Source organism: Orbicella franksi, chromosome 15 (genome assembly GCF_964199315.1).
Source record: "Orbicella franksi chromosome 15, jaOrbFran1.1, whole genome shotgun sequence".
NCBI lineage: Eukaryota > Metazoa > Cnidaria > Anthozoa > Scleractinia > Merulinidae > Orbicella > Orbicella franksi.
In genome coordinates, this window is record NC_138159.1 from 19,566,423 (window position 1) to 19,592,390 (window position 25,968).

Below are 25,968 nucleotides of genomic sequence, written 5' to 3' on the forward strand. Positions count from 1 at the left end.
TCAGCGACTCACAAGCAGAAGAAAAGGGCGCGAAAATAAACCGCGGGTTGCACAAGTGACAATTTTTTCCCTTCCAGAGGATTTCCAGGGTAGATAGGGATACGGGGAAGGGGGAGTGAATACGGTAGCATTTTGCTATTTCTTCTGAAAAGCATTTAATTGACGACTAAATTCATTTTTATAAAAAATCTTTTTGATGCGGACTGTTGTTTACTGTTCAAAACCACGAAACCATTCAAGGCCGTTCCTGTTTTGGATGACATCAGTGCTATAGAAATGTACATGTCATTCTGCAAACCTGATTCAGGAGTGATGGGCTCCCGTCGCGCGTTATTATCTTATGTATAAACTTCTGTAGAGCAATTTTCCTATAGTAAAATACCTGAATTTTCTCGTGCTGAATTACTCTCCCCTGGGTCCCCTCCCTGGGTCATTATAACCACTCCTATATCGGTTGATGCCAAAATCACGGTATCAAACACCTGCCCAATCATTGGTTAACAAATTGACGTCAATTTTGTGGCAAAATTGGGTACCATATCGGTGAACTTATAAACGGGGATGGGCGGCTTATAAGCGGAAGTTTACGGCATCCTGCATACTGCTAAGAATGGTTTGCGTTGTAAACAGAAATTCCCTATAATTTCTTCAGTTTGGTGGGAAAACAAAGATAGTTTGACTCGAAAATGCAAAATTTTGTTTCTTGTCATCGTCGGAAAAAATTCCGTCGGTAAAAAATCGGAAAGTCCTCGTAGAGTCGATCGGGAAGTAAAGACAATCGGCTTCAGCACCAGTCACGTGACTTTGTTTGAGTAACCGCGGTACAACAAATCCTTCCTCTCCAACATGTCGCTGTTCAAAGCGAGGGATTGGTGGGCGACGTACGCTGGCAGCGACGAGGAATTCGATTTAGGATGCTTGTGTGTAGCAAACATCGACAATAATGGCTTACAGTTTGGTAAGGTGACTTCTGGTTTTGTTTCTGTATAAAGTTACAGGGCTGTAACACATTTCTACGTAGGTAACATGTCATGACATGGGTTTTCATGGAATGACACAAGGAGCTTTATTACCTTGTTTTAGGCTACTTAGGAATCATGTTAGGAGTTATCCTGTACGTATTTATAAATGTTTACAATATCGAAGTTTTCCTTGACACAATTTTTTATACTGACGTGAAAATTTAGTTTATAATTGTCAGCTTTCATATAAACTCGAGCTAAGTTCAGTTAGGCTCGTTGCTAACGACATTATGCTGTGTTTATGTTGATATTTTATTCGTAGATTGGAGATCTTAAAAATAATGAACGTTAATTGATAAGAAACCACAATTTTGGGCGGTCGAAGAAACTAAACTTGCACGATATATATAGATATTTTAATATTTATTTTCCTGACTTAATCCCTGATAAAATAGCAAATTGTAATTTTTTTGGTACTTAGCTCTTATTAACCGAGCTGGAGGTTTGTATGGGAGAATCTTGACCGAGGTCGTGAGTACAGACCGACTGATATTTGTGTAGTGCAGTGGTGACAGTGCTCGCTTCCCACCAGTGTAGTCCAGGTTTGATTCTGGCCCGGTGCTATATGTGGGTTAAGTTTGTTGTTGGTTCTCTCCTTGCTCCGAGGGTTTTTCTACAGGTTCTCCGGTTTTCCTCCCTCTACAAGAACCAACATCTTCAATAATTTACAGTTCAACCTGATAGAGGACTTGCATGACAACCAGCTAAGGCTGATGTGGATTCCTCTCTAAATATTGTTAATGTAATTTTGAAATCTGTAAAATTCTCTGCTGAGTTAACTGTATAACAACACATAGTCAATAAGTCATCATGAGGTGACTCATTATTGCAAATAGCTTCAATTTTTGTTATTAAAACTGATACTATAAATTAATCTTTTGTTTTGTATTTCAGATAAAATAATAGTAGGTAGTTTTCATGGCATCCTTCGAATATATTGTCCCAAGCCACCTCATTTCAAACCAGATGACCTTATGTTGGAGGTTCAGTTACAGCAACCAATATTACAAGTGGAAGCTGGCAGATTTGTGTCGTAAGAAGATAATTTGTGCTCTTTAATTTATAGACTGATTTATGTTTAATTGAATCACTAACACATTTACAAGGGGGAGACTTGGTAGTTTGTGCCAGTTGTTCAAAGCCCGATCAAGCTAATGCACCATTTAGGGAGAATTTTGATTTCAGTGTTGTTACTTTTCAATATGTTTGTCAGTTTATTTTGTTTGTCCTTCTGTTCTGAGTTTGAGTAGTCTCAACCTACACAAAACATCAGCAGTGAAAAACATTTTTATGTAAGAAAAATTAATGATTTGGTTAGCGTTTAGTCCTGGGTTAACATTAACTGGCTTGTGAATGACCTAGCCCTGGTTAGTGCACCTGACTCTCAATTGAGCCAGCTGGTTTTGAGCAGTGGCTAACACCATTATAAATGTCTTGTTCTTGGGCGAGACTCTCATGACCCTTACAGTGCATTTCTCCACCTAGGGCACATGTAAATACAATTGTGTACCTGTGTACTGGTAAATATAATGATTGCTTCCAAAGATGGTAGCGTTTCCTCTAAAAGTAGTTTGAAACGATCCCTTGATTTATCTGCCATGTTGAATGTGAATGTGAGGTCCCCATGCTCTTGAATAACAGGTGGCTGACCAGTCAGAACGACGGATTGAGTAATTCATTAAATCTGAACAATCAGGATTTTTACGTTTGTCTGGTGGACAAAAAAAACAAAGAAAACAATAGCGTCCTTGCAGGCCATCCCTCCCCCTGCACTCATTTTGACCCTTTCCCTTCCCGTCTACAGCCTGCCATGCAGGCTAGTTGGTACATACATTGTAGATACATCTTGATATGGTGAAAGACTTAAGAGACTAGTCTCTAAACAGTCTCTCTTTTGCTTGGTCAAAATAAAATAAATATAATTTATAAGGAATTCAAAATGATACATTTTTTTTTGAATTTCAGAGGATTGGATCAGCTCCATTTAGCTGTTCTTCATCCAAGAAAACTAGCTGTGTATAGTGTGTCAGGTAAACCACCAACAATCTGCTTACAAGTGTGAATTATACTCATTAATTACTAGTCCCGAGGGAAACAGTTAGTTTTGTTTTCCCTCAGAATCTTGATATTTCCTGGGACGAAATATTTAGCCATTGCCATGTGACCATGAATCATCTAATAATAGTGCACGATATACAATGTATTCAACTAAACTTCAGCTATATTATACAAGATTCATTACACTGTATAGTGAAGTTATTGTACAAAATGGGTGCTTACCATTTGTCAGAATAAACCAGTTAAGATGACTGGTGAATAGTGATAAGGGTTTTTCCAATATCAGTAAACCAAACGAATGAGATGGCTCTTTCCATTTCCATTTGATTTTCTGTAACTGTTTTTGGCTGATGAGAGACTGGAATCTGAAGAATTTAGCAAATGGCAAGGAGATTTCTGCTGTTCTGTATCGAACAGAAAAAGACGACTACCTCTGGAGGCAGTCTGTAATTTCAGAATGGATTTTCCAGAAAATCTCTGTTGTATTTGACTTTCAACCAAAATTTTCCAGAGTTTTTGGCTAAACAGTAAGCACCCAATGTATTTTGCTAGTAATTGGTCCATTCCAAAGATAATTTTGTTTTCTGATGTTACAAGGTACAATGTAGTTTCTACAACTTTAGAAGAATCAAATAGTTCTCACAACAAAAGCTGTGTACAACATGATTCTGAGACAATATTTGGTGAAAGACAGATTTCTGCTGGTGGGCCCATTTTGTTATGTGCTGGTTCCTGAATATACATTGAATAAAAGAAATTGTACTGTCCTTAAAATCCTGGAAAGTCCTGGTCTGAATGGCAACTTCTCCAGGACTGCAAGGTCATTTGTAGGAACATTTTTTTTTTGTTGTTTAATTACTAAAAAATACATGTGAAATCTACTAAACACATGTACATACGTTTTGTTCTTTTTTCAACAGTTATTTCAGGAGCTGTCGAGCATGGAAATCACTACACCCTTAAACTGATGTATGAACACATTTTGGAAAGAACAGCTTACAATATGACATATGGACCTTTTGGTGGTGTCAAAAGTAAGTGTCTCTCACAGTTACTAGCTATATGTAATAAAGTGAGCTGAGCAAAAATTAGTTATTTTCCAAGTGCACTGGCCCATGTAACTTCAGTTTCTGTTGCACAAAGCACTTTAACTTGATCCTGGCATTGTGATGATTTTTGTTAGTAGGAAAAGACCAAGGTTTTTTGCACCTTTCACCCTCGTTGGTGCTCATCTAAATGGACACCAACATGGCGTCTCCATACAAAGCTCAATAAATCTGGGTGAAATGCTTCTCCAAATAACTTGCGAATGAAAACCCCCAGACCTAGATCTTTGTGAGGTTTATATATCAATCATCCATCATATCCCAGATTCTTGACTTTGTTTATTGAATGGTTATGATTTATATTTTTGATGGCATGACAGTGAAAACTAGCAATTATTATTGTTCTACTTAGGTAGAATTGTATCCAATTTATCTTCTCTCTCATTACATACATTTATTACATGGCTTGTGATTGTAGCAGAAATTATAGCGTGCACTCTGATTGGCTAGCTCTAGGGCATAATTATTTTCTTGTAATATCCATAGTATGATTACAGGCCTGCAAAAACAAAACAGAAAGCCATAAATTATAATGAACAACTTAAATTAACATCAGACGTTTGGTCCCTGTGGGAAAATCTCAAAACCTTGGCCTTGCCCTATTGACCTCACTGTCACTCGGTCAACGCAGCAAGTACTCAGTTTGAGGTTTTCCAGTTAATAAGCAGTTAGTACATGCACATGTACGTGTTCCTGAAAAAAGTCCACATTAGTACCTTTTATTTGTCTATTAAACACATACAGTTGTTTTTTAGGTAAGGATTTCATTTGCATTCAGTCCATGGATGGCATGTTGTCGTTCTTTGAACAAGAGAGTTTTGCTTTTGGAAGATTTCTTCCTGGTTTTCTGTTACCTGGTCCCTTGAGTTATATTGGAAAGACTGATTCATTCCTGACATGTAGTTCATCAAGAGTGGTGGAATCATACAAGTGAGAAAATTAATAAATAACTGATTCAGTTTAGAACCTTCTTTCCAACCAATTGCGGGGGTTTCATTAACTTTTTCATCAGGAGGGCGACTGGTTCTCACAGGTTTGCAAAATGTTTTGAACTGAACTTCTTTATAAGAAAATCTTTTCCCTAGATTGTGAAACCAGGTGGGCAAAATCATCCTTGCAGCCAGTCAATTTGCCCGATGCCTGGCCCTTAATGAAATCCCTGCAATTGCCCCCTTTTATTAATCAATTTCCCTTCATTAAAATTTGATTGTTTTTACTTTTTATTAAGCACCCCTTCCCAATAGGTGCCCCCATTGTGAAAATGATATTTGACGTGTGGGTATCTGTTTGGTTATAACTTGTGTTTAATTAATTTTTACCTTGCAACAAGCAATCACCCCGAGATACTTCAGATTTTTTGCAGAGCTATGTTGTTGTTAAATGTGGAACGTTACTTTATAGTGGTCGGTGCGCTTAGCGTCAACTGGCTTGTTCTCAGTCGTGACACTTAAACTGAAAAAAGAAATAAAATTATTTGGAATAAACATATTAATAGTCTTAAAAATCTCGACTGGCGGGAGTCAGATCAGACGAGGGCTATTTACAAGCATGACCAAGGAGTTGAACTAAGGTCTACTGAGAAACAACTCCAGCTTAGTGGTCAGAGTGGGACTTGAGCCCGTTAAGTAATCAGTATGGTATGGTATGTTCTATGTCAAATCTCACACATCTTTTGAAGGTGTTGGCTAATGGTAAATTCAAGACATCACCACTGCTGAAACAATTGGCTGCAACTGTTAAATTTTGTCTTGTTTTGTTTTTGCAGATACCAGACTCTAGCTGTTGCTACTGACGCTAATACAAAAGAGGACATTGGAAATAAAAAAGTCTCAGGAAAAAAATTAACGGTACTTAAAACCTGAGTGATAGCAAAACTTTACATTAAATATGAATGTCAGACTAAATATAGAATGAAGTTCGCCTAAATTAATTCTATAAAAATTACCACACAGCTGTAAATTCATATATTTTCAACTCACAACACCTCATGCAGTGTAATTTGTGCCATAAGTTGTAGGACTACAGCAGAAAATGTTTCAGCTTTGTTCTGTCATTTTAATTAAAGGTAATATCCATGCTGCCATTACATTTTCTATGTACATGTATGTGTTCATACTTGCACAATGTAAATGTACCTGTCTTTATTTACTTTTATTTATTCTGACGTACTTATTATGTGCAAGAGGCTTTATTTATTATAATATTGATGAATTGCGACGTGTAATTACTTTCTGTATTCCTTAGTATTAATTTGTATTAACTGGTGTTAAACTTAATTAATAGTGATAATAATATTAAATTAAAATAATATAGAAATTTATGCCTCGACCAATATTCAAATAATTGTGATTCAGAAGTATAAATTTCTCATTGTTGTATTTTGCAGATGGACTGGACAGCAAATATTGGAGAGCATGCAATAGACATAGTTGTTTTCAGTAGTACATATGCACCAATTTCAATATTTGTCTTAGGTGAGAGTATTTTTAGTTACTAGTAAACAACTTACAAGAAATCAATTATTGTTTCCCACTACAAATATTTACATACACAGATTGTTTTCATTTGTACACTGAAATGGACTGCACTGGGAGCTAATCCTTGTAGTATTAAAACACTTGTACACAGAGTTCACATTTACGCACAAATTGTGCGAATACTATATATACGCATTAAACTTTCATAGGATGAACAAACACAGGGCCTGTCGCATCCTTTGGATGCACAGAATTAAATGAAATTTGAATAACATCAAATAGCAGAAGAAAATGTGAAAGAAAAAATAAGTTACCAAATTGTATAAAAGCAGTCTTACTCCTAAAGGCCTTGACTTTAATCCAAGAAAAGGAAAGTGAATTCAATATTATTGAAGACGCTTGTTAATAAACTTGAATAAACATACAAAGGACTCAACATGGCAGCCAAATTAGATTGCCTCGAGACTTTCTCTCTCTCTCTCTCTCTCTCTCTCTCTCCTGTGAGGGTTATGATGTAAAAACCTTCGGATGAAAAATGGCACCAAAAGGGACTTTTTTTTCAGACATTCAATTTATGAGGATGCTAAATATTGTACAGGACCACTAGAATTTTGAAGCTGAGGGACCCAGGATGCTTTGATTGCAAAAACTAATGCTGACACTGCTTGTAAGAGGGTTAGTTTTAGAGACACTGTGATCTCCTGTCTTAGTTTATTTTATCTTAAGGTTGCATCATGCTGAATTTGTTTATTGATGTCAGAATGTTTTGGCTTGCAGGTGAGCGCTCACTGTTCTGTCTCAATGATAATGGATCAGTGAGATTCATGAAAAAATTTGAATACAATCCCAGTTGTTTTATCCCATATGCTTCAGGTAAGAAAATTAATCTAATAAAATATGGGCAATAACTTGGCAATGACTTGTAGTGGGGGTGCAGTGGCCTCATGGTTATAGTGTACTTGCCTCCGGATCAAGCAGTCCAGGTTCAAAGTTTGGCCGGAGACATTGTGTTGTGTTCTTAGGCAGGACACTTTACTCTCACAGTGTCTCTCTCTCCACCCAGGTGTACATATATGTATTTCTACTCCCAGGGGGCAGTAGAAATACTCCTAGTCACTTCATGCTACTGAAACTGGGAGATAAGTGCTGGCCTGATGGACCACTTGGCCTGTATGCAGACACCTAATAACTAGGCAATGCATTTAATAAACTCTCCCACATTCACAGTAAAATGATATTTGTGTATTATTTTCTTAGGGATGTGATTTCCAAAGAATCATAGATCGATTAACTTGCAGTACCTATTAAAATAAAATTGGACAATGCATAGTTATGAGTAACATTGACAAATTGTAAACATTTTATGTAAAAAAAAAAAAAAAAAATTATGGCATATAGATAATGTAAAGTGTTTAATGTGCACTTCATAAGATTCAAACATGTGTTCTTTATGCAGAGCTTTTAGCCAGTCAGTGAACAGTTGCTGAGATATTGCTGATCTTACTAATCCCTGTGATTTGTACAAATTTGATTTCAGTGGTTGAAGGGAGTGTAAATGCTCTGATTGCAACCTTCAACAAAACTTTGATGATTTACCAAGATGTTGCACTAGCGTGGGCTGCACAGCTTCCCCACATCCCTGTTTCTGTCAAAGTAGCATCATTTCAGTAAGTTAGCAACTGATTAGTATCTGAGGAATAACACTTAGTTATTTTTTTGACAAAAAAAAAACATGATTGTTTATAATGGTGTTCCTCTATCCCAAGGTGATATGAAAAGTTTGAAAAATTCAGAACAGAAATTAACTTGTCAGCTTTATACCTTGGCTTCCTATGGGATTAAGGGATGTTTTCCAATTGGCCTGCTGGCCAGCCCGTAATGAACCTCATTACTTAAGGAATACTGTTTTTTTTTTATGAAAATTTTTAAACTTTGACATGGTCCCCATTCTTGCCAGTCATTGACCATTGGCTGGGTGTAGTATTGTATTACAGTTTTTCACACTAAGTTTGTTGTTTCTTGTCGATTTGTAATCCAGAGAACTACAAGGTGTAATAGTGACCCTTGATGATACAGGCTATGTACACTGTGCGTATCTGGGAACCGATCCCTCAATGATGGTGACGCCAGCTCCTGAAGCTAGGGATATTAATTATGAGGTAAGCACAATTATTGGTTTGCAGGAATGCAGGTAAAAGTGCACCTCTTTAGGGGGAGGGGGGTGGAGATGAGGATTGAGGGAAGGGTTGGGCGGGAAGGGCTGCGATTGGGCAGTTCTCATTTTACCATTGCCTGACCCTGTACATCCTCCTAAACCCCCTGTTTACTGCATCCATGCAGGACCTTTCAATGTCATAAAGGACATTTTCTGTGTACATAGAAAAAACTTTAGGGTAGAATATAAGGGGAGTTCAAAATCTGCATGTACTGTAGTACATACTGTACCAACAAGACTACTGCCATGCAAAAACCCTTCAGGTTCATAACAGTTTATCATTCTGACTACATGTACACGTAGTGTCCAACCGTTATTGTTAAAGCAGTTACTAAAATTTTGGTTTATCATGATCTTTGTTTTTACCTCCCATCCATTTCTCCACTCCCCTTAAACTCTCTCATAATGCCTCTGCAATAATCAAGAGGTTAAGCATGACGTTGACGGCAGACGGCAAACAGCAAAGACAACTTGTGATTTTGAATTCTTTTCTTCTATATGGCATCCTCATCTCGGAGAGGCGATGGTCAGCGTATCAGTGTCGACAGGCTCTTGAGTGACTCAAAAGCCCGATTCTTGAGTGGCAGTCTTTGTTGCAGCTGGTACAGATGTAGTTGGTGGCCTCACGAACTGATACTTGTTGTTCCTTTCTCGCCGCCCGCTTGATTGTCGCCTCGGCCCTGGCCTTCGTCTCAGCCCTGAGTGCCCCCTCCTCGGTCTTGCGCGAGGACCTCCCAGGTATTGGGATTGAATTCAGCGAGTCGCAGGTCACGCTTGCAAACATCCTTAAAGCGAAGGAGTGGCCAGCCCACGCGTCGGGCGCCCTCCCACAGTTCCCCGTAGAGGACTTGCCTTGGCAAGTGATCGAGTTCCATACGGTGAACATGACCGAGCCACCGTAGGCGTCTTTGGATGAGTAGTGTAGGGATGCTCGGCATGTCGGCTCGTTGAAGAACATTGGTGTTGGAGACTCTGTCCTGTCATTTGATCTGAAGGAGACGCCGAAGGCAGCGGAGGTGGAACCCGTTGAGCCGCTTCTCTTGTCTGGCGTATGTGGGCCACGACTCGCTTCCGTAAAGGAGAGTGGAAAGGACACAAGATCAGTAGACTTGCAGCTTGGTCCTCTTGCTCAACAGGTCATTAATCCACACTCTCTTGTTGAGTTTGGCCATAACGCCGGCTGCCTTGGAGCCTGGCAGTGTTGAAAAGCTTGCCATCTGACCTCGTCTGAATGTATACACCCTCCGAGCAATCGGCAAAGGCGTAGTGGAGTAACATCGAGAAGAAAATCCCGAACAGGGTTGGTGCCAAAATGCAGCCCTGCTTTACTCCACTGCTGACTGGGAAGGCATCCGAGGTGGCTCCATCAAAGCAGACGGTGCTCTGCATGTCCTTGTGGAAGGCGGTGATGAGGGCGAGGAGTTTTGGTGGGCAGCCGATCTTCTGAAGGATTTGGAAGAGCCCATTACGACTGACCAGGTCGAAGGCTTTGGTCAGGTCCGCAAAAGTGAGGAACAATGGCTGCTGCTGCTCCCGACACTTCTCCTGCAGCTGGCGGAGGGAGAAGATCATATCTACTGTGGATCTGCCGGCTCTGAAGCCACACTGGGACTCTGGATAAACTCGCGAAGCAAGACTCTGCAGGCGATCCAGTGCGACACGTGCAAAGACTTTGCCTACAATGCTGAGGAGTGAAATGCCGTGATAGTTATTACAATCGCTTCAGTCACCCTTGTTTTTGTAAAGGGTGACTATACTAGCATCTCTCATGTCTTGTGGGATGTGTCCTTTCTCCCAGCAATGGCAGAGGAGCTCGTGAAGCGGCTGGAGGATGGAAGGTTTGCCATGCTTTAGGACTTCTGCTGGTATGCTGTCCAACCCTGGCGCCTTGCCACAGGCGAGGTTGTCGATGGCTTTGCTGAGCTCCTCTAGTGTGGGCATCACGTCTAGCTCCTCCATGGCTTGAAGTCCGGACAAGGCATCAAGGGCAGCGTCTGTCACGATGTTCTGGGTCAAGTAGAGCTCGAGATAGTGCTCGACCCAATGCTGCAGCTGCTTGCTCTGGTCGGTGATGACTTCGCCAGACTTCGCTTTGAGCAGTGCTGTTTTGATGCTCATGGGGCTGGTGGCCGTCTTGATCCCCTTGTACATCCCTTTGGTGTAGCCACAGTCGACGGCTGTCTGGATCTTGGCGCACAGGTTCTGCCAGTACACATTAGCACAGCGGCAGGCGGTCTGTTGGGCTTTGCTCTTAGCTACTCTGAGGGGGTCGCGTGTGCTATGGCAAGAGTTCTGCTTGTATGCCAGCAGGGCTATCCTTTTGGCTTCCGTGACTGGCTGCATTTCATCCCAATGCGCCTCAAACCAGTCAGCATTCTTGCGCTCTTTTCTCCTGAAAGCGGACATGGCCGAGTCGTAAATAGCGACGCGGAGGTGAGACCATTTGGTGTCCATGTCTTCGGTTGTAGGCTGGTCAGCAAGCTTCTTCTGAAGGGTCTCGGCGAAACTCTGAGCCTTGGCTGGTTCGGCAGTAGCGCAGGTGTTGATGCGAGGGCGACCCTTAGACTTGGCATGATGGATCTTACGCGACTTCAGCCTGATCTTGCTGCCAATGACGGAGTGATCCGAGTCACAGTCTGCGCTGTGGTAGCTTTGTGTGTGAAGGACGCTGCTGAGGTCCGCTCTCCTGGTGATGACATGGTCTAGCTGGTGCCAGTGGCGGGACCGGGGATGTCTCCAAGACACTTTGTGCAGCTCCTTGCTCTTGAAGTAGCTGTTGGTAATGCAGAGGTCATGGTGGCAGCAGAGTTCCAACAGTCTCTGACCCTTCTCACTCAGCTTGCCAACACCAAAGTGGCCGAGACAGGTGGGCCATGCTTGCCAGTGGGATCCAACGCGTGCGTTGAAGTCGCCTAGCAGGTATAGGCTTTCGGAGCAGGGGATTTGGGACACTGTCTCCTCCAGGGCCTCGTAAAACTGATCTTCTAATCCGTAAATAAAGCACACAAAATTGGAATAACGTGTCCTACTATTCATTGCAAATACAAATAATTTGACCCTACTGTACACACAGCTGAAGAGAGACAGTAAAAGTTTCATTTTTGCCGTTTGCCGTTTGCTGTTTGCCGTAAACGTCATGCTTAACCTCTCTAATATCTCAGGAACACATCTTTTTGAAAAATTATCATCTTCATGTACACAAACATGTAAACCTTTTCTACCTAGTGGTAAAGAGTCTCATCATGTTAAAGGAGCTCAGTCACAGCATTTTGATTTATTTTGGCATTGAAAACATTACTGTAACTTGAAGAAAACCTGAAAATAGTAGGTTATTAAGGTAGAAAAACACCAGATAGATAATAATAAACCATAAAGGAACAAGGATGGTTATGAATGGAGAAGATTTACATGGATCACAAACCAGATGAACTTGAAAAATTTAGGCTTAACTTTTCAAGATGAGCAAACAGTGATGTAGCTCATTTAATTGCCAACATGTCATCTTTATTTGACATTTTAATTTATGTTGTATGATTTTGGGTTTCAGGAGGCTGATGTTGAAATGAAAGAGCTGCAAAAAGAAATCAAGGAGTCTACAATTAGCTCAGGTAGGTAAAAGGATTATTTTCCTTTGGTGGGAATAATTGAATGGACATGTATTTGATGCTGTACTTACATGAACATCATGCTTATTTTGATCTTGCGGATCTTTTCTACAGAACTTTTACCGCGAGCACAACAAAAAGAAGACCTTCTCATATCTGTGCATATACCAACAAGCCTAGATTCTGTGTCAGTAAGTGACCACTGTACAGGCAAATTTTTTGAATAATTATTTCATACCTACAAATCGTATCAGGTGTATTCAGAAATCATGCATAATCTTCTATTAATGATACCATGACCCGAGTATCATAGATCATTTAATATCTTTAAACAAAATTCCTATTACGGCTATTGTTAACAGTACATACATGTACATATACCTCAGTCTATAATGTAGACACACTTAATTGTCATAAACAGACTTCCCTTGCTCCTGAAGAAACCAAACTTCATTTAAACTCACTTGACCCTCCTATAGTACAATTATTGTCATGGGCAGTTCATTTAGTCCTATCTGAGTATTTCACTAACTGTAACCTGTAGTTTTTCAGTTTCATTTTATGTACCAGTTAGACTGCATTTCAGCATGAGTTTGGTGGATGAAATGTGACATTGATTCCATAGAAGTCAGTGCTGTGGTCGCCATCTCCATAAACCTTGCGACTTTGCAGATGGCACATGGATATTTCAAGCGAATAATAGTGACTGTTTTACAATCTATTTACTGGTTGAAGATTTGTTCAGCTTGCAACAGGGTGTGTATTATTTGTATTCACAGCAAAGTACAATTGATGATTGTGACGAGTCATTCCCATCAATCACAGTCACGGTAAGGCGACACATTAACCTTCTTACATGTAGTTGCTAGCGTGATCAATACATGCACAGCTGTCGTTTATCTCCTCACCCAGACATTGTCATGTGTTGCTGTGTTTATGTTGATGTAAGTTCCTAGAATTGATAACTCTGAGAATGTGGAGTTAGGGAGACTCGTACATGTAATTTAGCATTTTCTGTATTCTAAAAGAAGCACTGTGTATAAATAAACTCATCTACAATCATTCCATGCCATAGAAAATACAGCCAATCAGAATACAGGAAAGTAGTTGTTTAACCCAACCTTCCCATCATGCGCCGCGCGTATGCTGCTTTGACTGTGTTGGCCACTGTATTTTCTATGGCGTGGTATAAAGTAGTTATGCCCTTTCGTGGGTTCGTGTGTATGCCGTGAAAATACAAGTGACTCGTGGGATATTCCATGGTATGCCACTCAAAAGCGTTGCATAACCAGTGTATAAATTGTTTGTCCATGTGTGCAACTGTCTAGCTGTCTATCTGTCAATCAGTCAATCAGTCAATCAGTCTGTCTGTCTATCTGTCTGCCATCAGTGAAGTGATCAGACTATCTGTCTGCATCTTTTATCTAACTATAAGTGGAATGATCTTACTTAATTGTAGACTACCAGTAGTCCCTCTTTCGCTTAGTCCATCGAGCGAGACCGTGAATAAACCGCGCGGAAAAAGTGACCGCGTGAAATAAGCGAAAGAGGGACTACTCGTAGTCTAACTTTATTGTGGAACTGACTTTTTTGTGGAACGATCTAACTTGTAACGATTTGACCTTGAGTTGACTGATCTGACTAGATACCGCCTGTATTTGCAGCATTGTTACAAAGTGTGTGTCACGTGATGTCTTTCTCGTCCCAGGTCACTCTCAAGTCTCAAGCTCCAAGTCCGATAGAAAATGTTGTCCTTAGTGTCATTTCCAGTCCCCCCATCATGTGCAACAGGTCATCGATAGTCTTCCCCATAATCGGTGAGTAAAACGTTTATCCTAAATTTGCCAAGATTCACATGTTGTGGCATAGTTCCCTTAACGTCTGGGATCAATAGTAGCAACCTTTTCTTTTACATGTTTTTCCTTTGTGTGTTTGTTTTTCAGGAGACAGAAGTGAACCCGTGTCTGCCGAGATTTCATTTTATTCTCGTGGTGGTTCCATTCCTTGTTCGTTAAAAGCTCAAGTCACAGCCACATACGTTACAAACTCCGGTGAGTTTAGTCTGAAGAAACACTTGTCTCTTTTCGGTGCCAGTTTCTGAACGCTTTTGAGGGGAGTCCAAAATTCATACGGGAAATTCCACTCTGATGACGTGAATCTCTGAGAACCGACTAGCGCTTCTCAGTGATAGGTTATAATATTTAAAAAACAATTATTCCCCGCAGTGGCGGTGTGTAGTGGTGGATATTTACCGATCCACGAAGCGGCGAGGTAAATATCCACCACAAACCGCCAACACTGAGGGGAATAAAATTTTATGCATAGCAAACCAGAAGGATAAAATACCCGAAACAATTATTCAGACTCCGAGGTAAATTTGCGCCCAAAATGTGCAAAAGTGCATCGAAAAGGGAAAAAACAAATGTTACAGGTAATTCCTTGATCTATCCAAAAGATTAGTTCAGTTCAGTCTTCACAACTTTTGCGGGAAGTTACTACCCGGAAGATTCACAATAAAGTTCATTGCCGAATTACGGAAAGCGACGTTTTGTTGTAGATGCCGCCATTGTGCTCTCTTAAGGAGAGATTGAACTTTTGTAGGCACTTGCTAAGTTACATCAGTGTCATTTCTTCAAAAGGATTAGTAAGTCTTGTAACCTTTGAAACCATGCTATAAGATATGTTAAAAATGTCAATGTTCTAATGGTGTTAGTGTGTCCAAACACGTTTATTTTTGTGCTACATGTACTAGATATTTTTCCTCGAGTGCAATGTTTTTCTTTTCCCGCATCAGCCCCTCGCGTTTTGGCTCGTTCATATCCCACGCGCCGGGTTTATATTTTGCTAAGCTTGCGATCTCAACGAACTCAAGACAAGATAGAGGATGTGCGGACACACTAAATGTTTCTAACGTCTAAACAATAGCACGAAAGCTACTTTGTTTAGGTTTTTGTAAATTGCAGTCGTAAACGAATCTGTTATTGACGAGTGTAAATAAGATGTTCATTGATAACTTTTTTCCTTACCTTATCCTGTTCACAGAAGCTCCGCGTGTCGCCCAAGCTGATATACACTTTCCATTAGCGGTGGTCTGTAAGGGTTGTCAACCAGTGAAAAATGCTAATCATAAGGTGAGAAGTTAAAACAAAAGATATTTAAAAAAAAAAATGCCGTTTAAGATCTGAAATTCAGTCCGGGGCTAAATAAAGGAAAAAGGCCAAGTTGTTCTTAAAGTTCGAAAAAAGCTGAGAACAGTTCTAAAAGGGAATTCCTGAGCCACGTCGGCAAAACTTTAATTTTTTTCACCAGTAACTGGAAGTGGGTGATTCAGTTTTCCAGGTTAGGTTTGAGTTTTGTAGTCCTTTAGTTCTTTAGTACGTCTGTTTGATTGGATTTGAGGAGATTTGACTCAACAATATGCCTCTGATAAAATGCAGATTGGAAGTAGATTTTTCTCTAGAAATGCCAATTGAATTACATAGTCTTTTTGCTATTTTCGGTAAGAAATATGAGTTTTAGACACAGACTAGTTATAAAGCAAAGTGCAGTGAAAAGGTGCCTCGTTTCATGAGTAAAATTCAGGAAATTTTCTTCCAGCTCTATGAGTAGGAGCCCTGCAGTGAAAGAACAGACCTTGAAGAAAACTAGCTTGTTTTGATTTTTCTTGCAGTTAACCGTAGATACCAACAAACCCCCTGTGAACCTGGCTGAAATATTTCCTGGTAAGTGATATTCGTTTGTCCTATACCTCCACTATTTGCGTGACACATGTGTGATTTCAGAGGCTCTAATACCCTAATACCCTAATACCCTAATACCCTAATACCCTAATACCCTAATAGTAAAAAGTGAAGCCTTTTAGCCACTGGCTCATAGCTGCCGGAGCTTATTACGGTCTCTGTAGCATGAAGCGGCTAGGAGTATTTCTACTCCTCCTGGACGGGATGCTGGTCCATCGCAGGTCACTCCCCCGCAATTTGGTAGGTTTCCCCAACAATTTGCCGATACCCATTTATACTCCTGGGTGGAGAAAGGCACTGTGAGAGTTAATTGTCTTGCCCAAGAACACAACACAGTGACCCCGACCAGGGCTCGAACGCGGACCGCTCGATCCGGAGTCGAGCGCACTAACCATGAGGCCACCGAGCCTCCAATACCCTCATACCCTCATGCCCTCATGCCCTCATGCCCTCATGCCCTCATGCCCTCATGCCCTCATGCCCTCATGCCCTCATGCCCTCATGCCCTCATGCCCTCATGCCCTCATGCCCTCATGCCCTCATGCCCTCATGCCCTCATGCCCTCATGCCCTCATGCCCTCATGCCCTCATGCCCTCATGCCCTCATGCCCTCATGCCCTCATGCCCTCATGCCCTCATGCCTTCAAACCCTAAAACCCTAGTGCCCTAATACCCTAATACCCTAGTGCCCTAACACCTTAATACCCTAATACTCTAATACCCTTGTATTCTAATACCCTAATACCCTAACACCCTAATACTCAAATACCGTAATATTCTAATACCCTAACATCATAATACCCTAACACCCTAATACCCGAACACTCTAACACCCTAGTACCCTAATACCCTAACACCCTAAAACCCTAGTACCCTTAAGTACCCTAATACCCTAATACCCTAATACCCTAATACCTTAATACCCTAATACCCTATTACCTTAGTGCCCTAATATCCTAACAACACCCTAATACCCTAGCACCCTAATACGCTAATACCCTAACACCCTAATACTCTAACACCCTAGTACTGCAATACCCTGACACCCTAATACCTTAACACCCTAGTACCCTAAGACCCTAATACCCTAATATTCTAATATGCTAATACCCTAACATCCTAATACCCTAATACCCTAACATCCTAGTACCCTAATCTTCTAATATGCTAATACCCTTACATCCTAATGCCCTAATACCCTAATACCCTAATACCCTAACACCTTAGTACCGTAATACCCTAATACCCTAACACCCTAGCACCCTAACCCCCTTGTACCCTAATACTCTAATATCATAGTAGCCTAATACCCTAACACCCTAACACCGTAATACTCTAATACCCGAAAACCTTTGTACCCTAATACCCTAGTACCCTAATACCCTAATACCCTAGTAACCTAGTACCCCAATACCCTAGTACCCTAGTACCCTAATATCCTAACACGCAATAACATTAGTAGCTTAACACCCTAACACCCAAGTACATAACTTTTATTTGCACGAAACACTTGGTGTTTTACACTTATCGCCAGCTAGTCGCGTTTAGGAGACAAAGTTTCTCGATCTTAATATGCCCCAACCATGCAAGATTGAACTAAAATACAGTATAATATGGCTAGCTCCTTGAGCGGGAAAAGTGAACGGAATCCTGTGCTGTGATTGGCTTACCTGAGCGGGCAAGATGGCTCTATCTTGCTCACTCGGGAGTACCCGCTGTTCCCACAAGAATAAAGTGTTGTTTTTCCTCAGTAAATTTTTTATTGACCAAGCTTTTTCGGTTAGGATGGCTGGATATTGGCCTCATTCTTTTTTTTGCGTCAATATTCAGTCATCTTGACTGAACAAGCTTGGTCAATAACCCATATATATGGGCAATCTCATAAATATTAAGCCCGAGTTTGAAGTTCGGGTTGGGTGCCCTGTGCTATTCTGCAAAATGAGAGAGCTTGCTCGCGGGTTGTCCTTGGGTAAATCTTGATGAACAAGGCCTCCCTTCAAGAAATTGCCTCCTTTATCTACATGTTGGTCACCATTTTCATCCATCATTTGTTTTTATTCCTGTAGATATGGTAAACGATGCTGTAATTCCAATGGCAGCAGTTGGTATCCAGTACTTTTCTGGACCGGTTGTCACTATCCTCGCTTCAAAAACATCACGTATGTGTACTCCGACTTGATATCTAACAATTCTTAACCATGTGACAAGACTCCTATCCCCTCACCGTCACCTATCTCTTTCGTGAATAGGTGTCACATAAGGCCTCAATCTACTACAGAGCACCTCCATTCTTCTCTGTCTGCTGGAACACTTCGTACTTCCATGTGACAAGACTCACTCGTTGAAAAAATTGCACAATGTATTTGGCCATTTCCGAGTTTGCCTTTTGTCTCAATTTCAAAACTAGTCCTTATGAAAAACTTTTTCATGTAAATGAGTTTGACTTGCCGGTTTGGAACTGAAGGTGTGGATGAAACACTTTTACATATGATCTGTTTCGCTCAGAGACTCTTTTTTCTACAGAGGCAAAGGACAACTCAGAAACGGCCATTGTACTCGCGCTTGCTGGATACGAGATGGTTATAGCCAACGAGGCCCGTAGGGCCTCGTTGGCTATCTACCTTCTCTTATCTAACGCCCGCTCTTTGAATAATTGTTAAATATTCGATTTGTTTCTTTGCTCCACAGAGAGATACAGAATCCAGTGTGATGTGTTTCAGGGAATGTGGCTCATTCTGCACGAGCTTTGCAAGCGGCTAGACACGCACTTCAAGAAAAACAAGGTGCAGTTAAAACTTCAACTGCTTCCATGAATAATTGTTATTGATTAGATGGATGCGTAATTGTTCTTGAACGGAAATTTCAACGGCTGTATCTTTTCTAGCTTTTTTAGTTGGGTCAGAATGAACTCGCAGTTGTAGTTCGAGAAGGTGCTCTATTTAATTTGACTCGTCCCAAACGTTCGCAGTTCATGTACTCGGAAACACTCGTGACATTTCATTATTCGATAATAAGAATCGAAAAGTTTTCGGGAACTTTACGAAGATTTGCGATCCATATAGTGGTACGCCGTGTTTAAATTACAGAAGCTTAGTTATTTAATTTGACACATCCCAAACGTTCGCAGTACTCGGAAACACTCGTACCATTTTTTTGTTAGACAATAAGAGTCGGAAAATGGTCGGGAACTGTACAAAGATTTGCGACTGGTTTTAATGACTTTGTTTGAATTTCTTTGTAGGAGTCTGTTCAGTTCCGTGCTTCTTTCATGGGCCCGTTACCGCTCCAGGAGTATTACGAACTCATAGATGCACACTTTGAGGTAAATGTTTTCCTTTTTCGTTTCTCTTTCAGTTGAAATTGTGACTACAGTAATATCCGGTTGTTTGAGAACCTGCTGGCAGAAATTTGCCATTTTAATACCCAAAAATATATGAACCTGTTCAGCCGAGCATCATCAAGCAGGTTCTTATTTGTGGAGACATTTTGTAGTCATGTGCGTGTGTGGACGTGTGGGGCAGGTGATAATCAAATAACACGCATGTTGCACGTTTGTTATTCACAGCAACGTCGTAACCAGGCACAATATCGCGAGCTGTTAACACAGCGGGCTCAACAGTTTCGAGCAATCCAGAGAAGATTGTTGACAAGATTCAAGGACAAGACCCCGGCACCACTTGCGAACCTCGACACACTGTTGGATGGGACTTACAGACAGGTAATCAATTTAAGAGTGGCGGATTAATGACGAGTGATGAAGGTCTAGTTTCTCCTCACACTGTTTATACGCTGTTAAGTAGACAGGTGATGAGAATATAGAGAATCATCATTTATGATCATCTTTGTTTAATTGGTAAAGCCGATTAGGAGTACGGCGGTTTTCAATTGAGTATTTCAATTGCCTTAGTAGTTTTGGCACTCAATTGAAAACCGCTCGAACACCAGTTGTTATACCAATAGAAAAGGATCCACAAGCAAATAAAATCTAAGCCTATCGAATCAGTAAGGTAATTGTTTAGCCCCAATCATGAAAAGAAAGAAAAAGAAAGAAATACTTTTGGTAAGTGATAAAAGCTTCAGTTGTGTGCGTAATAGACCCTTTTAGCTTGGGCGGTTTGTTTTGCCATTACAGACCACGTGGTATTCTCTAGAGAATTGTTCTTTTATCCATCTTAAAATTAACTGTTCTGTTATCAATCTTAAGGTTATTCATTCATACACATGCGACCATTTCATATGGTCTGAAATGGGCCCAAGCTAAAAAGGTCAATTATCTTATAATCTCTTCTTGGGAGGCTCAGAACTCATATTAAAATATATCTGGCAACCATTTGGCATTCAGGAGAATTGATATTTCAAACTTCTTCGGCCAAAGGCTCTGTTAGTTTTGGGAGTGTTATTTTGGTATACAATGTGGTAAGTTCCTCGTGATTACTGTGTTGTAAGTGTTTACCTTTATCCTCTCTTTAGCTCTTAGCGTTAGGCGAGGCCGAGGAGGAATGTGAGCGAGCCATCGAGACAGCTGCTTATAACTTGTCGTGCGGGACGCGACTCTTAAATTTCCTCATCAAGTAAGCTCAGTCACTTTAGAGGCTAATGTTAAACTAAATGGTGAAATCTGGGCTTGGAAATGCCAACTCTTGATGTGGATCAAGTCTTGGTCGGGATCGAATCTGTCGATTTTGTGAGAGACATCACTCACTCACTCATCCTCTTCGCTCCTTCACGAGTGGAGCATAAGGCCACAAGTGAGAGACATCACGTCCGATAAATTCTTTCGTTTTTAGTAGAAAAAGAAACTCAAACTACTTTTTACGCATCGCCGCGCAGCTAAGATCTTATCTAAATATGCCAACTAAACAAAGGAAAAATGCAAAGATTACTGAACTCTGCCTCTGGAGTGTTCGATGCAAATACATACACGTTTCCAGCAGGAGGGTAACCGTTTTTCACAGGCAGGCAATGCTTTTTAAGCTGATCTTGAACTTCTCTATAAGAAAAACTTTACTCTTGCTGGTCAAACCACGTGGGCAAAATCATCGTCACAGCCGGTCAATTTGCCCCGTGCCCGGCCCTTAATGAAACCCCTGTAAACAGTGCGAAAATACAATATTAAATTCATAATTCACACATGGAAGCTAGTCAAAGTAAAGTGAGGCAATCTGCAACTTGGAATACTTTGCCGAAAAAAAAAAACCATCTTTGTTATGCTTTAAAAAATGATCTCGTTTGTTTATATCTTTGCAGGCTATGGACTAACATGGCGGATCAGGACTTCGAGGTACTGCAGACAGCGCTATCACCAGACGTATCCGAATCAGAGGAGCAGGTATGTTGTTTAAACACTACTTACCCGTAACTAGTAACAGATATCCGCCATTTCGACCCCGTATATCAAGCGTCTTAGAATAAATAAGACGGGGATTATCTGTACTACATGTAGTCTGCCTCTCTAAATATTGTAATTTATTTAGTCCTTCGGCAGTATTCGTACGCAACTTGAAAGTCCAAAAATTCAACGTGTTGGAAGTCCTTAACAGTAAATTTGGGGCTGGAAAATCGTGGTTCGCTCTCAAATGGTGAAGCGTCTACGTAACTATGATAGTTGTATGAAATTTGGCCATAATTTCACAATGTATGTCATTAGATAAGATATTATTATTATAATATTATTATTATAAGTCCTTGAAAGCCCTCTTAAATCCCTGCTGTGAGCAATCAGTAAAAAAGAATCAATTTCGACCGACTATTAACCCAAAACAACGACCTACTCACAGATTTAACAAGTGTAAGGACTGAGTGAGCTATTCAACGAAAGCTGGTATCAAATAAACGACTGCTAAAAACTGTTACTAAAAATAGCTTAGTACGGGATACGTGACATTACGGATATACGGATAGGGGGCATATGAACTCCCCTGGTCATCGGCTCCTGTAGATACTGTATTCTTGTGCGACTGATACTTTATCTTTTGAAGGCTGACTTACAGTGACCGTTAAAGGATGAAGTTAATTTCACGTTTGTTTGTTTACTTTCCCTTAGGGCTGGGAAGAAATTACAGACGCCGCCATTACGCACCTATTGCGGACCTGTCTAGCGAAAAGTGCTAAAGATCAAGCGGGTTCGTATTCATTTAGGAACCGCTCTTTCATTAGGGGGAATAAGTACCAGTTGATGATCAGCTCGGGTCTCTAATGCCGGGCTGAACCCGCAGCTTACGTTACGAAGTTACTGAGCAACCGATCACGCCTTAAGCTTGTTGGCGTGATAACTGTATTATTGACCGCTTGTGCTATTCTTTGATTGTTAAAATATAATCGGGAACTTTACGAGTGTTGCCACGATGCTTTGTATGGAGCTGAAGATAAATCCTTTACATGGGACTTCAGGCTCCATTGTTTAAAAGGTGGATAACGCTATCCGCTGGATAAATTGCTGTCCAGTGGCTAAAAGTTAACAAAACAAACCACGCTATCTGCTGGATAGCGATTTATCCGGTGGATATAGTTGTACACCTTTCGCACAACCCGCTCCTGTACTTTACTCCCATCAGTATTTACTAATTAGTTACTGAAAGTTAATAAGAAAATATTGAAAATGTTGTGTTAGGAGCTTGTATCCGGGCTGAGGAGGTGTTAGTTAGATGTCTCAAAACGTCAATCTGTGTGAAAGAAGAAAAGTAATATGTCCTTTTTTCATTACGAAACCCTTCTAGAGCTCTGCTGAAACACTTCAGTGCCAGATCCAATGATTTTGATGCATCAAAGAAACGTTTCTAGTGTCTATTTGTGTTTAGCGATAGTCAATGTCCTTTGCGTTTGCTTGTAGTTGGTGTTTCTGCCATGAAGATTCCTCCAGACACTAGCAAACTAAAGAAACACATCGCATTGATGTGTGATCGCCTTAACAAAGGCGGCAAGCTTGATTTGTCGATGTCGTCACAGACTGGGGAACCCCCTGTCCAACAGCAACAACAGAAGGCAGTCATGCCCCTGGAACCCCTGAGCGAGATTCAGGAGGAAGAGGACGAGACAGGTAACTCTCAATACTGATCGGTAGGTTATTTCTCCTTACGAGTTTAATATACTGTCAAGGGAAGAGGTGATGAGAAACAACGATTTCACCAACTAGGGTGTATTATCTGGATACACCACTAACTTCTCAAAACTAATTATCTTAGTGTAACAGTAAGAATTTAAGGAGAATTCGAATTCCTAACTTTGTCTTTATTTACAGATAGCTCATCCGCGCCCTCCACAGCCGACGTTGACCGCTCGTCCGAGATCTCCGACACGGAGTCCTTGTCAAGTGGCGGAAAACTACCGCAGCGCTTACCGCAACTGAACCACTCCAGGAAACCTCTTCCAGATTTGAACAAGAGGGTGCTGGTGACACCTGGGTCTGAAGAGGAAAGTATGGTACTCAAGGGAATTGGGGCGGCTTCCGTGACGAATGGTTTGCCCGAAGATCACGAAAGAGCGTTGTAACGCAGCTTAGTTACTCTTCGGATTGTCACGCAACGTAACAGTCATTTTTTGTCTTAGTTGTCACCCAGAATTACGCAGTTGTCACACAACGTCGCACAGTCAATCCTCGAAACGTCGCTTCAAGAGTTGTCACGTAACGTTGCGTAACGCACTAAGAAACAGTTTTGACGTAGTAATAATATTGATGTTTCTTCTCATAATTCTTCTCATAATCATTATAGCCATTTTACCTTCACATTCGTATCCGGAAACCATTCATGATGCAAGCAGTGTGTGTGACATGATATTCCGTCATACTCATCTCGATCCTTTGGTATTCTTAAAAGTTTTTGTCATCATGCCCCGTGCTGCCAATTCTTATGGAGTAAATTTGTTTTTATCCTTACAATAATTAATTTAAATGTATCATGAATTGGTAAGATATTTCCTGGCATGTAATATTTCTCTGGTCAAAGAGCTCTTTCAGACATAGTGTAGCTCACGATTACGGTGACCAAATAATTTTGTGTAAAAAGATTAAGTCAAGATAAAGTGTGCTTCAAATTGATGTTAGGTGTTCGAAAAATAACTTAATGTACAGCTAATGTAATACATGATTGTACAGCGTCGTATAAGACATGAAATGTGTCTGTATTGTAAAGTTGTAGAATGTTGTACTATACGAGTTTCACCTCATCTCAATAGTTATAATCCACTGGGTTTTCAATTATCAGCGTAGACTGTTCACAGCCCTCTATTTTCTCGGATTTTATTCGATCGTTGAACGCGCAGATAGAATCGCGAGAGAACTGGAAGCCAGCGCAAAACGCAAGACTTGACTGGGTAGGGGGTGGAGACCAACTCACCCCTCACCCCCGCGTGTTTCGTGCGTGCTACGCTCGCTTTTTCTTTCGCGTGCGTAAATAGAGAGGCTGAGAACAGTCTATTCCCAGCGATTCTCTGACTTTCAAGTTAGTCGACTCTCAAGTTAGTTGTTCTATTTCCGTCTTAATCTTCCTCGATCGTAAACCATACCTGTTTTCTTTCGCTTTATTTAACTTTGTAATCTTATTTTGTTGTTGTTTTTCTACCTTGGAAGTTTATGATTTCTAGTACAGTTTGAAAGCAATTTTGTAAATAAGAAAAACCACTCTGAGTATTGTGACATGCTGTAGCTTTCAAGTTTTGTCATTGCGCTCACGAATCCCGTAGTTAAACATAATTGCGCTCCAAATGGACCATTTGTAGAAAAAATACGCCTCGCCGCTCAATTTATCCTGCAGAATTTAAGAAATATGCGAAGTTTCGTAAGAATCCGTTGCAAACTTACGTAAATATGGCCCTATATGGGGACCCCAAACGTGTCAATTTTTACAAAAGAAAATGTTGGCTTGGAGGCAAGCGCTACCCCTGGCATTTCTTTGTGGAAACCGGCAAGCTTGGGGTCCCATGTCTCCATGCGTTTGTAAGGGATTCTTGTGAAACTTCGCATATGTTCTAAATTCAGCATGATAAATTAACCTATGGAGGTGATTTTTTGTGTATATGAAAAATACGAAAAATTGTTGATATTGCGTGACATCTTCAAAATGGCCATTGGCAAGCCGCTTGGACTGTTTTATTGTTAGATATTTATAGAACTCGGATGTCTCGATAAATTAAAGACAGTTACAAATGTTGAGGCGTTCAGTCGCATTAATTTTATATTTTAACTTTTCTTAGGGGCGTGCTGATCCTTTGCTAAAGTAGAATGCGACCGTACTTATTTTTCAGCAACCTCCCGCCCCCCCTTCCAAAAAAAATTCCCTCGGAGTACCCGCACCCCGGCTGAACAAAGCCACAGTAGGTTGTAAGAATCAAGAGCCTGTTGTCAGGAAAGGTGCTCAGTCTCGAGTAACAATGAACACATCTAAAGTTTAGAGTGCTTGCCTGACCTTCCAGGAAGTCTTTCTTTAAGGTCCGACTACTACTGTGTATACGCAACGAAGGCGGTGTTGTCGAGAAGGGCTTGGGGGAGAGCTGTATACTAATTGTCTCGCCTCAATCTCTTCTCCTCTTTGAAACCGTCGTCCCGTGGTGGCTCCATAACTGGTCGACGAGTGAAAAACTCACCGTAAGAGGTATATCTAGATTTCCGAGGAAATATATAAAAAAAAAATAGGCTTGATTGATCTATCTTCCACCTTATGCATGGCTACACTTGGTTTGTTGATAAAATTCTTATCATCCGATCCACCCAGCATTAACTATCATTAATAATATGGATGCCACCTGAGTG

General features: G+C 40.7%; 1 protein-coding gene across 1 annotated transcript; it reads left to right on the plus strand.

Moving 5' to 3' along the window:
- The first annotated feature begins 507 nt into the window (after positions 1 to 507).
- LOC145469081 (protein PTHB1-like) lies at positions 508 to 25,369 on the plus strand. Its single transcript, XM_081452739.1, has 26 exons — positions 508 to 958; positions 1,917 to 2,055; positions 2,988 to 3,052; positions 4,001 to 4,114; positions 4,942 to 5,116; positions 5,952 to 6,033; positions 6,573 to 6,660; positions 7,441 to 7,536; positions 8,201 to 8,330; positions 8,702 to 8,822; positions 12,426 to 12,486; positions 12,598 to 12,674; positions 13,263 to 13,313; positions 14,192 to 14,300; positions 14,427 to 14,534; positions 15,526 to 15,614; positions 16,154 to 16,205; positions 18,290 to 18,382; positions 18,912 to 19,006; positions 19,465 to 19,545; positions 19,789 to 19,941; positions 20,694 to 20,794; positions 21,471 to 21,552; positions 22,267 to 22,345; positions 23,053 to 23,259; positions 23,461 to 25,369. Exons 1-26 carry the CDS (start codon positions 847 to 849, stop codon positions 23,709 to 23,711), a joined length of 2,811 nt encoding a protein of 936 aa, XP_081308865.1. The 5' UTR covers positions 508 to 846; the 3' UTR covers positions 23,712 to 25,369.
- The last annotated feature ends 599 nt before the right edge of the window (positions 25,370 to 25,968 follow it).

Coding starts and splice junctions, on each gene's coding strand:
- LOC145469081 (XM_081452739.1), top strand. CDS start 847: ATGTCGCTGTTCAAAGCGAGGGATTGGTGGGCGACGTACGCTGGCAGC. Junction 959..1,916: donor CAATAATGGCTTACAGTTTG/GTAAGGTGACTT, acceptor TTTGTATTTCAG/ATAAAATAATAGTAGGTAGT. Junction 3,053..4,000: donor AGCTGTGTATAGTGTGTCAG/GTAAACCACCAA, acceptor TTTTTTCAACAG/TTATTTCAGGAGCTGTCGAG.